This window comes from Engraulis encrasicolus, chromosome 6 (genome assembly GCF_034702125.1).
Source record: "Engraulis encrasicolus isolate BLACKSEA-1 chromosome 6, IST_EnEncr_1.0, whole genome shotgun sequence".
Lineage (NCBI taxonomy): Eukaryota > Metazoa > Chordata > Actinopteri > Clupeiformes > Engraulidae > Engraulis > Engraulis encrasicolus.
This window is the reverse complement of record NC_085862.1, coordinates 18887391-18899890: the sequence shown is the minus strand read 5'-3', so window position 1 is coordinate 18899890 and position 12500 is coordinate 18887391. Positions and strand designations below refer to the sequence as shown.

The 12500-nt window shown below is 44.7% G+C and overlaps 3 protein-coding genes across 4 annotated transcripts in view; all 3 read right to left on the bottom strand.

Annotated features, from left to right (window-relative positions):
* The window catches only part of LOC134450237 (proline-rich protein 12-like), a 2485-nt gene extending 465 nt beyond the window's left edge, over positions 1-2020 (bottom strand). Inside the window, exons 1-2 of the mRNA XM_063200087.1 lie at positions 1698-2020; positions 1-922 (exon numbers count right to left, since the gene is read on the bottom strand). The exon at positions 1-922 is cut by the window's left edge and continues 465 nt beyond it. Coding sequence (XP_063056157.1) covers positions 1-922; positions 1698-1858 — 1083 coding nt within the window. The 5' untranslated portion in view covers positions 1859-2020. The remainder of the gene's footprint in view (positions 923-1697) is intronic.
* Positions 1-12500, bottom strand: part of nek7 (NIMA-related kinase 7) — a 142686-nt gene that overhangs the window by 42086 nt on the left and 88100 nt on the right. The window lies entirely within an intron of this gene.
* On the bottom strand, positions 4775-8722 carry LOC134450485 (uncharacterized). Its single transcript, XM_063200327.1, has 11 exons — positions 8486-8722; positions 8110-8362; positions 7618-7894; positions 7325-7499; positions 7158-7234; positions 6876-7056; positions 6093-6341; positions 5777-5948; positions 5537-5685; positions 4974-5351; positions 4775-4797 (listed from the first exon to the last, which is right to left on the bottom strand). Exons 1-11 carry the CDS (start codon positions 8634-8636, stop codon positions 4775-4777), a joined length of 2085 nt encoding a protein of 694 aa, XP_063056397.1. The 5' UTR covers positions 8637-8722.

Sequence of the window (12500 nt, the reverse complement as noted above, 5' to 3'; positions counted from 1 at the left end):
TACCATCCTCTCATCCACTGAGAGGTTCTGGAGCGGGTGGAAGTAAGCCCTGCACGCCGTCAGGAGGTCATCATGCAGCGGCCTGAGGCGGCAGAGGCCATCGTGCCCAGGCTGGCCCTTCAGCTGATCATTTGCTGCATCAACAGCCGGGTCACTCATGTGAAGGGTTGAGAAGATTACCTCGTATCTGTACCCTGGCATGACGGATGCAGGGAAGGGAAAACTGTGAAGGCGGTCCTTCCTCCATCCGTCCCGCATCTCTGGCAACTTCATCAATCCCTTGTAGATGACCAATCCGATGAAGCGGTACATCTCCTCCGGCTCTATGTCGACCCACTTCCTCTTTCGTCCTTGTGCAGCCCTTTTTGCAGCATGGAGATTGGTATGCCTGCACAGGGTCCTAACCACGTCCTTGCTGAAAAACAATAAGAACAGGTCAAGCGGCCGGTAGTCTACCTGAGGGTCCAGCTGTGGTCCTGGAGGGCGCCTGGGTCGAAATGGCAACGGTGGAGGCTCCACGTCTTCACTCGTTGCATCACGCCAGAAGTCGGAGTCCTGCGGCGGTGGACCCAGGGATGCACGCTTCGCAGGACGGCTTGGCGTTGAGGCAGGGGCTTGTGAGGTGCGTTTACCACTCGTAGCACCACGGCTTGGTGGAGGAGGGCATGGAGTTGGAGCAGAGGCTTTTGAGGGGCGCTTACCACGACTAACTGGAGGAGGGCATGGAGTTGGAGCAGGGTGGAGATCACGGCGCCTGCCACTCATGCGCACACTGCTGGCAGCTGGAGGAGTTGGAGAGGCAGCTGGAGGAGTTGGAGAGGCAGCTGGAGGAGTTGGAGAGGCAGCTGGGTGTGGGGCAGTTGAAGTCCCTTCCAAAGGGTCATCAGATGTGTTCCCATCATCCGAGTCAGATGTCTCCTCACTGTATGAACAAGAGGATACACAACATTAATTATACTTTTATTTAGATGTAACAGTTTTTTTTTAATTACATTTTCATTTACATTACATTTTCAAAAAATTACATTTCATTTACCACTACATTACAGTGTATCCTGCAGTGAAACAAAGACAGACTGAAGAATAAATCATGGCTATATATTGACAGTATGAATTGCCATAACATATTGTAGTAAAGCAGGCTGCAGGACATGGGAGTGCACTGACAATGAATGTGACAGTTCATGTTTTGTTTTTTTTTTGTTTTTTTTTGCCTCACTGCTAATTGCATGTCAGCTGAATAAGTTGCCATTATCCATTTAGTTTGGCTACACCAACAAAATGCAAGTTATAGTATATTTATCATTACATTACAGTTAATCATATAGTTGCAGACATAAGCACTTTAGAATAAACTTACAAAGTAATGATAAACAGCATTGCCATTCAATACTGTAAATGGTAAAAGACATGGGAAACACTGACAGTGAACGCATTTTTCTTTCTGACTGCATGATTTGTGTATGTATTCATGTATGGAATCAATTAAATGTAATAAAATGTATTCTCACTATACTGCTGTCTAATATTCCTGTCAGTGTTTATATCTGGTGCGTTTGCAGCGTCTGTACTGCTGGCACAATTACCACATGGGGACAATAAAGTTCTAAACTTTCATTCAGCAGCAGAATTATCACTTTCATTATGCAGTGACACAATTATGCCTTCCATGATACAGTGACAAAATGATCACTTACAAATCGAGGACGACATCTATGCCATCCTCAAACGCCTGAAGCGCTGAGTCGGTGCTGTCAGCTTCGGACACCGCATCATCCTCTGTCTCATTCCCGCCGTCATCAAAAAGTTGAGCGTGGATTTCGGCCAAAGTATAGCGCTTCCTACCGCGTCCATCCATGATGTCTTCACAACACTCGACTCACAGAAAGCACAGACGACTCACACTCACAGGCAACACACACTTTTAGGGAGTACAAACCCGAAATTGCTGACGAGAAATGCTGCTCTACGATGCGTAAAGCAAGCAGAGTAGGCGGCAACTCCAATGTTGTTGTGACAACCAAAAACCATGCGGCAGATACGCATGCCGTCAAAAACGTGAGGGATTCACCAATCGGGATGAATGACCAACCTACATTGTCAGAAGAAAGCATACTATTGGCTGGATTAGATGTCACTCAAGTTTGGGTGAGCGTTTGTGACCTCTCAGCCTATCTTGTCAACTACCAAAATAAAGGTTCACTACGAGACGCGTACAAGAATGCTGTGCTTAGGTGAAACAGACGTCTGCCTCTCCGTACACGTTGCTCCACGCCAAAAAATAGCTCTGGAATATTACAGGGGACATCGTCAGCTTTTGATTCATGTGTAACAATAGATGACAACTTGAAGAAATGTGGTGAAAACATGTCAGAGAAGATGATGCAGCAAAGTGGATGTACACAAGGCACCATTCTTAGCGTCACATCGATCAAGCAAATAAACATCGTTTTGGACTATGGAAGCATACTGGATGGCTTATTGGCACAGTTTGAAGGTTGGTGACTTTATTTGTACCGTTTGTGTGTGGTAAAAATACATTTAAAGGTGACATATTAAACCCCTTCATTCACCAGTTAGAATTGGTCTATGGGTTATACAGAACATGTTCGTGAAGTTATTTGCACCAAATCATCCAAACCTAGAAGTTTCACCAGCTCAATTTCTTCTCAGCGCCAGTCACTGCTACATTGTGCCGTTCTGAGTGATCTGGTGCTAGCCACGCCCCGGCCGTCTTGGACGCAGCCAGCGCATCCAGCTAACTGCCACCATAGAAATACGGTAACACGAAGAACGCCTGAGTGCCTGCTACTACCACCTCAAATCGCTATTGCTGCTGTCAACAGAGTACAGACCCGTAATCCAACTTCATGTGACATATCAACACAGATGCCGAACAAAAGGAGGAACAACCTAGATCACCAAACGCAGTTTCCGAATGGTTAGTTGACTTTGTTTGTAGCCTAAAATGTTACTATGTTACTACTAAAAAGAATACTTCCTTGTTACAACATCTCTGATCTCTTCACCAGGCATGCTAGTCAGTTGCAGTATTCAGATAAGTAAAAGTAGCGTTAGTATCGTCCTGTATCATTGCTGATTATTAGGCTACTAATTTGACAATAAGATTACATCTCTCCTTCTGTTTTTGAAGTGTATGTACACGTTAACAGTGGCTTTCGTAACAGCGCTTGGCCAGGCGATTTATACCGATTCATAGGCTATCATAATGGCATGATGGAACTGGAAGCTGTCGAAAGAATAGAATGCATATTTGCAAAGCAACTTCAGAAATTATGCTAGGCCTACTGTGACAATACAAACGCCTTTAGATAAAGGTGGAGAGTTGGTGAAGGACATCAGTATAGAACATACTATGCTGGAGGAAACCATTTAGTTTGTTTTTGTTTCTCTTTTATATGCGATACAACAGAGCTTTGCCAACTACAGATGACAGCTAAATGCTTGGAGGTCCCACGGTTACCTATTTATTTTCTCTACATTTAGGGCTAACATGTCTCTTAGTTATAGGTTGGTAAAGCTGACCAAAGTAAAACAATATGTAAACAAACACCTGCCATAGTTTCCTTCAGACTCTGGTCTTCAGTAATCTTCTGAACAAAATGCCTGGGTCAAATTTGGGTTGTTCCTTTTTTTCTCCCTCCTCAGTAGGTACAATGGAATAACTAGTGTATGCAATATATTGTGCTAATGTTGTACTTACACCACAAATGAAGGCTACTTCTTCTTAGGCTACCTCTTGTCACAGGGGCACCGTTTGGTCCACAGCATGCTTTGCTTACAACACTCACTGTATTTACATCATACCTACTACCTTACAGGTCACAGGCCGCATGGAACAGTTGGAGGGTGCACATCCAGGGTATTATCCAGTGTGTCTCAATGTTTGTAGCTACAGAGCATGGGCTGCTACGGCTTCAAAAGGTATGTTCACTTCTTGCTGTTATTTTTCAATCTGGCAAATGTATAGCAACTACACATTTTCACATAGCGGTAAAGACCATACACCAATGACATGGAAGAATGCCTCATGATTGGTATCTTGTTATGCATGGCTTATCTACAAATACAAACACAAACTGACCCAACACATGTAGAGTAGAGTAGAGTAACTTTAGTGATCCTTGGGGGAAATCAAGGCGAGAAGTGGCTTACATAAATAAATATACACACAACTAATGCCCACTTTGATATTTCAAGACGTGTAACACAGGTAATAGTTGGGGGAGGAAAATGAAGACTACAGAAAAAAGACCATTGTGCAAATACTTATTCTGTTAGTTGAGGTAGACAAGAAATTAACATGACCAAGAATGAGTTTTGATAGATCAGTCTATGATATAGCATTGTGATGTGGGTTTGAGAACTAGGTCATAAATAATAAACTTTTCAATAAAAAAAACATAAATCCTGGTAAGGAGCATAAAGGTAAGGTGCATGAAGACATTCTGCAAAAAGTAAAGTGATAATAAAGCAGTGCAGTAAAAAAGTAAAAAGGAGTAATGCACAGTAAACACACACACACACACGCATACAAGCCAAGACGTTTCCCTGTACAGGTACCCAACTCAGGCATCTCACAGTCTTTCTTTGTGATAAGCAGGGGGGAACTGTTGCATCCATGAATAAAGGGAGGATATACTGTGCTTTGGGCAGTCCAGTCCCCAATGACAATGTCCTTTTTAGTGTTCTGTGTGATGTTATATATTTTTTTCAAAATCACAAATACCGGTAAGCTGTACATTTCCATCTGTTACAGATATCTGTAAGGAAATCCTGAGATTCAGGATAAGGGCAATCGTGTCGTCATGTGATCCTGTGTGTCCGTCAGGAGTTCCTGCCCCTGCCTCCTCTGGCCCTGGCCCTGGCCCTGCCCCTGCCTCTGCCTCTGCCCCTGCCCCTGCCCCTGCCTCTGCCCCTGCCCCTGCCTCTGCCTCTGCCCCTGCCCCTACCCCTTCCCCCTGCCACCGCCCCTGCCTCCTCTGCCTCCTCTTCCCATGCCTCCTCTGCAGCTGCCTCCTCTTCCCATGCCTCCTCTGCAGCTGCCTCCTCTTCCCATGCCTCCTCTGCAGCTGCCGCTGCCGCTGCCGCTGCCTCCGCCGCTGCCTCCTCTCCCGCTGCCCTTGGATCCGCCACTGCATCCGCCGCTGCCCCTGCCTGCCCTGGGTTGAAGCGGGAAACGTAGCTGGCGATCACCGCCTCCTTCTCAGGATGATCAATGTCTGCAGACAGGTCTGGGGGGATGCGAATTTTCAGCATTGTTTCCCTGTAAGGTGTCGGGTCATCGAAGACAGGTCCCATGATGAGGCTGATCAAGTCTTCTACATATCCTGTACAACAAAGGTCAATTACAACAGTTCTGTGATTATGTAAATTGTGTCATGTCAGGCATTTAATGTCGCATTTCCATTTTATTTTCATGTTTATTGAGCAATACTATGCAAAGTATACATTTTGTATGTAAATATGCAGTTCAGATTACATCTGTTATATAAATAAAAGTAGTACAACTTACCAAATGTTGCCTCAGTTTTTATGGGCTTCACTCTGGCCTCTCCCTTCATGGCCTTGGGGTAATGCATGCGGTAGAGGGGCTCCCCAGAGGATGTGGTGGCCTGGTCTCGTCCAGTGTTCTCGTTGTAGTGTAGAGCTGCCAGGTAAAGCCTTGTAAAATAAAGAGACTCTCAAACGTGAAAATGGTGGTATTTATGCAATACAAATAATCCAGAATCCATGCACTGAACATTTCCTTTACCTGCAGAGCATCCCAAGGAATGGAAACACTACACTCTTTGGAGCAAACTGTAAGATGACGCTGTGGAAGGACTCGAGCGATGAGGTCTGATGGTGAGGGCTAAGCTTCGCAATGTCATTGAGGAGTCTTGTCTTCATGGCCATCTTCTCCAGCTCATAAAACGCTTGAGTTTCTAAACAGACAAAAACAATGATTTACAAAGCTGCGACCAACATATGACGGTTGCACAATCTACAGATACCATTCAATTAAAACAGTAATTCATTTCCAGCCACTATAACCCATGTTTGTAGTGTAGTGTAAGTGAGAAACATACCTGCTCTCAGCCACTTGGACTTGTCAGTAGTGTCACGAACAGCATGTAGACAGGCAGGGAAAAGGGGGTCGTCGTGTGTGTGGACATCACAAACATGATTGAGGAGGGAGGTCCATTTGGCCCGTCTCTCTGGTCCTGTTGTGGATGTCGCTGCAGTCCAGTAGGTGTGGTTCCTTACGGCTGGTATCCACTTTTTCAGCGGCTGGCAACCCTTTTTTTTGCTGATGCTGTCCAGTTTCTTAGAAATTCCTGATATTTGAATAAGAATGTGTAAATATAGTAATTATGACATTATAAATATGACAAAAAAACATCCTGCAAGAGTCAAGACAGACATTTGATTTGACACAAAATCTAATTGCCAATTGTGCATTTTACAACACTGCTTCTCTATTTAGTCAAAAACCAATTTGCTTCTATGCTCTGACCTCCTGAGAACTTGTGACAGTTCAAATAGAAATGTGTGTTTTGCACAAGTGCTGAGTGTCCATTGAAGAGGTTAAACGGGTAAACATGCCATCATAGAAAGCAGGGCTGTCCTAGATCTAATGAGGTAGGTAATTAAACAAGTTCAAGTTCAACTGTAATCCTGCAACCAATTCAGAAATTATAATCCAGTGCCACAGATTCCAAATGACCTTGTTTGACCTGTCCAATTGAGCCGGCAAAACTAGGTACTCCTTTTGGAAAATGTGGCACTGGACTGTAGCTTCTGGATGAAAAAAGTATATGACGCTTGGGATGAGCTACGATTACTGTAAATTTATACTCAGTAACATGTACCTTTCACCACATGCCAAACATCATAGTACTGGGTGATGCCAGATTCCCTCAAGAATTTTTGTATCTGCGGGTGTCTGTCTGTCACTATGCAGTCAAGTGTCACGTTCCGCTCTTTCAACAATTCAAGGCTTCTCTTCAGGCCCTCCAGCTCCATATGGTAGCTTCCTCCTACCTCGTTGCTCTGTGAAAACAATCACATGTGCATGTTCATAAGTAAAAAGGACCAGTCTGGTTGAGTGACGTAATTGGCACAATTAAAGAATGTAATGAGTTCCCACTCACCTGCACCAACTGGACATCAATCACAGTGTTTGTGTTCAGGTCCATCAACGAGTAGCTGCCATATTTCGCAGAGTGGCCTATAAAACATTGATTTACACACAAAATTGTAAAAATAGTCATCAGATGGCAGGTTATCATAATCAAAATAAAGTGAATTATTCACATACCTGGAGAATCTGCACGCATATCACCACCGACTATGGCCCTTCCCTCCCTGAGGCGCAGCATCATGGCATCCTGACTTTCCTTCCATTTCGTTATAATGGCCGGTTCGATATAAAAACGTGCGTGTCTTCGAAATGTGTCATATTGAAACGTTTGCAAGTGCAAAGCGTTGAAGACCTGAAGGTGCACAGAAATGCCAAAGGACGTTGAAAACATTTGCTGAATGTTATCTGAAACATGACAATACATGAATAGTTGTGTGCTTTATTCAGCAATTGTAAACAAATGTACCTACCCTTTTCATTTTGAAAAATGATGCTCCACTGAGATAGATCGCCGCAGAGAGCTGAATGTTGCCGGCTGGTGTGTTTTTGAGGAGTGGTTGGCTGTTCCAAGTCCGCTGGGACTCACAATTGGTGCACTGCTGCGACACAGAGATGAATGTCCCCAGTCGTCTGGTTTGAATGGTGCATGGATGCTTGCAGCCAGGGCATACCTCAAACAGCTCCATAATGCAGGACTCATAAACAATGAACTTGTTTACATTAGGGATTGGAGTGGAAGCCAGTTCTCTGTAAATAAATGCAAGACATGATATAATAAGCAATGATGCATAGCACACAAAAAACAGGCACATGGACAAATATGTGGTATTAAAATTAATAACAATAAAAATCTGTTTGATATATAAATAACAATATATTTCAGCTGATTACACAGCACATTTTCAGTAACCCAGGGTCATCTTACAGAAATGAATGACCAACATACACAGAGTAATACTCACGAAATGTCTGATGACACAGTCACATCTTGTATACACTGTGCTGGATCAAAAGTGCTATCTTGGTCCTCAGGTGCAACTTGTGAAGAGCTTGCCTCAAGTGTTGGCTCATCTTCCTCTTCTTCTAGCTCCTGCTGGCGATGGGTCTTCACTGGTGTTGAGCTGAAGGGGAGTGGCTGCTCAGTGGGATCTGCAGATGGGCCAGATGGGCCAGATGGGCCAGGGCCTGAACAACAGCACAGAGTAGCCTGCACCTCTAAAACAGAAATATGTTGTTAGATACAGACAAATGATGATGAGTCTACTGCGACACCAATCACCAAAGAATGACATGGCTATATGAAAAACATCAGCATTTCAGAAAGCCCAGACTAATTACCTTCACTTTTGAAGTGAGGTCCAAGTGTACGTATGGACAGTTGGGTGCCAGCGGTTCGTTTCTCTGGTGGTTCAGTTTGACAGGCGACCTCTCTTGTGGGAGGAATCAGATGTGCCTGGGCTGGAGCCTTAGAGAGTACAAAGACAGACATTTTGAGAAGCTGCACTCAAGTAAAACAATGTATAGCCTGCCTGCCTACTCTGCTTGTGATAAAAGCTTTCAATCAAAAGGAACAGTGCCAACAGATTGATTATTAGTTTTGAAATTCATTTTTATAATAATATACCCTCATCAGTAAATGATGGGGGCAGGCTACTTGTGTGTAGAATTCTCTAAATCAAGAAAATAGCATGTGTATCCGTTACAACGTGCTGTTCTATCTCGATTACATTCTTTAGAAACGTGAAACATAGCCTACAAATATGGGCACGAGTCATGAACCACTTCAGATGACGGTAAATTATACCATGTCTCGCCTACATATGTCAACTTCAGAGCGCTCTTCTTTTCTTGGGTATGTTTTTGTGTATCAGATTAGTTTGAACACAAAGTCGATAAGGCGAGCGCCCTGGGTGAGGCTGAAATTCCCCGTGACACACCTCATAAGAATCGCTCACAATATGGGCACGAGTTATGAACCACTTCCGATGACGGTAAATTATCATGTCTCGCCTACATAGGTCAATTCGAGAGCTCTTCTCTAGCTACATAAAGTGGACAAGGCAAGCGCCCTGGGCGAGGTTGAAATTCCCTGTGACACACCTCATAACAATCGCCATAAACAAAATTGTTATGAAGTGTCGCTTGGGGACTGCAACGAGGGGATATTGATTTGAATAGCGGATAATTAACGACGATCATTACCCACGTTAGGAGGAGGGGGCTTTGGGAGACGGACAGAATCAGATGCAGATTTGGCTATAATTTCAAGATTTTCATCCTAACTTAGCTGCGCTATCTAGGCTAAGTGAAGTTGCATGGTTATCACCAGACATCAAACGGGAGATTGTGGTCTTGTCTTCACGCTCTCACTCCCATATTGCCAAAAGAGAATCCCTCTAGGACTAGCTCTAGTTCTAATAATTATCCGACTCGCAGCCATTGGTGACATTTGTTAGCATGTCAGACTCCCTGAACACTGAACAGGAGACGTGAAATGTCTGGACAACCAGCCTAAAACACTGTTCATCAAAGTTTTGTTCGTAGTTATTACTAGTATGGTAATTTCCCGTCAATCAGGCACTTTTGCAGCCCACTTTTGAGCTACTGATTTACAAGTAAGTTGGCTGGCTGGCAAACAAGAAAACATCAGTGGCTTGGTTAGCATAATATTACACATAGCACCTACCACACCATTCACTACAGTAATCACACCACTACAGTAGCTAGAAGGAGGAACACATTTGAAGATACTTACAGGTCCTTCACCTGTCGAGACATCACGGATAGTTGGGACCGCGTCTTCGGATAGGCGAAGTCTGTGTGCCAATCCTGCATGGTACTGTCCCAAGTTTTCAAAGCAGTCTTCCGCGAAATGGTTCGCACACACTGTAACTTGTTTTGCAAGTGTTGGTGGAATCTTGCCATCAAATATGAAATTCAGCCACGCAGTTTTTCTCTGGTCAGTCGGAAGAATATGCACAGACTTGTGTGGTTCCACACAACCGACAACAAAACACCTTTTCTTGCTTTTGCTTGCCATAGCTCTATTGATTCACGTTAGAGATGAAGCTAACAACAATGGCGGACACGCGGGTTCCTCACAGCATGAATTAGTGGGTGGGGATTTCCGTTGGGGGCAGGCCTGGACATCCCCGGGCAGCCCCTCATTGGTCGGCCCCTGTATGACTCACACAGGTGGGGAACTGCTGAATGGCTCACAGGAGGAGGTGTCAAATTTCGCCTGGTGACTCACAGAAAGGGGCTGGATGATTTTTTTTCACATCTGGGGTGTGTGCAAGACCAGTAGAGACCGAAACAAGAGTAGGAAAGCCTTAACAAAGTGTTTTTTCATAATATGTCCCCTTTAAATGTGTCAACAGAGATCGTTTTTAACACTTAGCAACTTCCTATTCAAATGACTGGGAAATGCTAAGCTAGGTTCTTGCTAACAACTAAAGCCTGTTCTTGCTAACAACTGCATCAAAGTTGCCCAAATTTGATGGGCACCGAGTTGAAACTATACTAATAACGGGTAGTTGGTCAGTTTGGCTGGAAATTGGTCATAATAGAATATAACAACATGCGTCCTGTTGCAACTTGGTTTTTTTAAAACTGGGACCGTCGACGGGCCCGGAAGTGGGCGTGACAGGTTAAGAGGTTAAGTATATCCATATAATAAGCGGGTTAACTTTCGGCCAGTCGGTCGCTTTGTGGAATAGCAGCACTTCAGAGAGAACAAGACCCCTCCGCTCCGCGTCGGGGTCTAAAGATTCTCTCTGTCGTGCTGCTATTCCACGGTAGCGACCTTCTCGCTGAACGTTAACCCTTACTTAATATTCGAATCTGACATGGGTATTGCTTTTTGGGTATTTCATTGTTATTGATTAAAATCATTTCCTTGTAAACATCGCAATTCACAGTCTCAATTTATTTTTTCCATGGCTGGTTAATCACTACAGCTGTGTTGAGGAGAGTCGCGTGCGTGGCTCATCTCTCTGTGTTCCGTAGCAGGACACTTGCGGCAGGCAGTCTCCCCCAGAGTCCGCATAAGCATAACAAGCAGATGAGTGCTGCAGAGTTCCATTCAAGTGAATGGCTACAGTTAATAAACAAAGCATCATCACATTACTTTCTGGAGTTGTTGACGAGTTTCTGGAATTATGTGATTCAACCCACAAGTAGGCCTACCTGTGATTACGCCAAGAGTAAGATAATAACTTCTTGTTTTTTGGATTTTGACCAAATTAGCTTCGTTGGTCTGGGTGTCAGATCAGGCAGACTCCAGGTGATGATTTTGTTAGCATGCTTTTAGCATGTTTTTTAGCGCACTGCTAGTTTGTGTAATGTTCGTTTTTAGACGAGAGCAGTCATCTTACCTGGACCTACAAACACACTACCTAAATGTCCGTCATTAGTGATAGAAAATAAATACATATTTGTTGATATTGGTGCTGTGTGCTCAATTCTCATGATTCCCATATGATCCAATTCAAATTTTAACTTGGGCTACAAGTTTGACATGGCTGCTAGCTTTGCCATGTTTTAATCTGCATTCACACCTCTAAGTACCGTCTTCTTATAAGTGCTGAACAATCGCTAAACAGTAATGGCTGGTTGAATGCATGTTGTTAATGGGCCATTAGGCTACATCTCTGGTTGGAATAGCCTTTTACTAGTCACTGACTGGGGGAAAGAACAACCTCAGCTTGACATCAGGTCTAACGGGGGCAATTTTAATGGTAAAAAATATGGATAAATATTCGAATATATTCGAATATCGTTTTTAATTTAGAAACGAACTTCGACTATGATTTTGGGGCACAAGTCAAAGCCCTACCCAACACCGCCACCACCACCACTTCCTCACCCCACTCCCCACAATGGTCACAGAGGTGGGGGGGGCGCTAGAGGGAGTTGAGGGGGAAACGGGAAGCAAGAGAGAGGGGGGTGCGGGGTGCGGGGTGGGTGCGAGGCGCGGCAGCCGTGGGCTTGTGGGTTGGCGGTCTAGCGAGATTATACGGAGGTTAGAGTGGGGCAACGGAGCATTGGGTTAGCGAGTGGGGGTAGAGAGGGGGGGGGGGGGGGGCGCTTGTGTGAGTGTGGATGAGGTGTGGGTGTTGGGAGGTGTGTGTGTGTGTGTGGGGGGGGGGGGGTGCTCCATTCCACAGCCATGGGTGACACACAAACCCACTGCACTAATCACACACACACACACACACACACACACACACACACACACACACACACACACACACACACACACACACACACACACACACACACACACACACACAAACACACACGCGCGCGCGCGCGCACACACACGCACACACGCGCACACACGCGCACACAC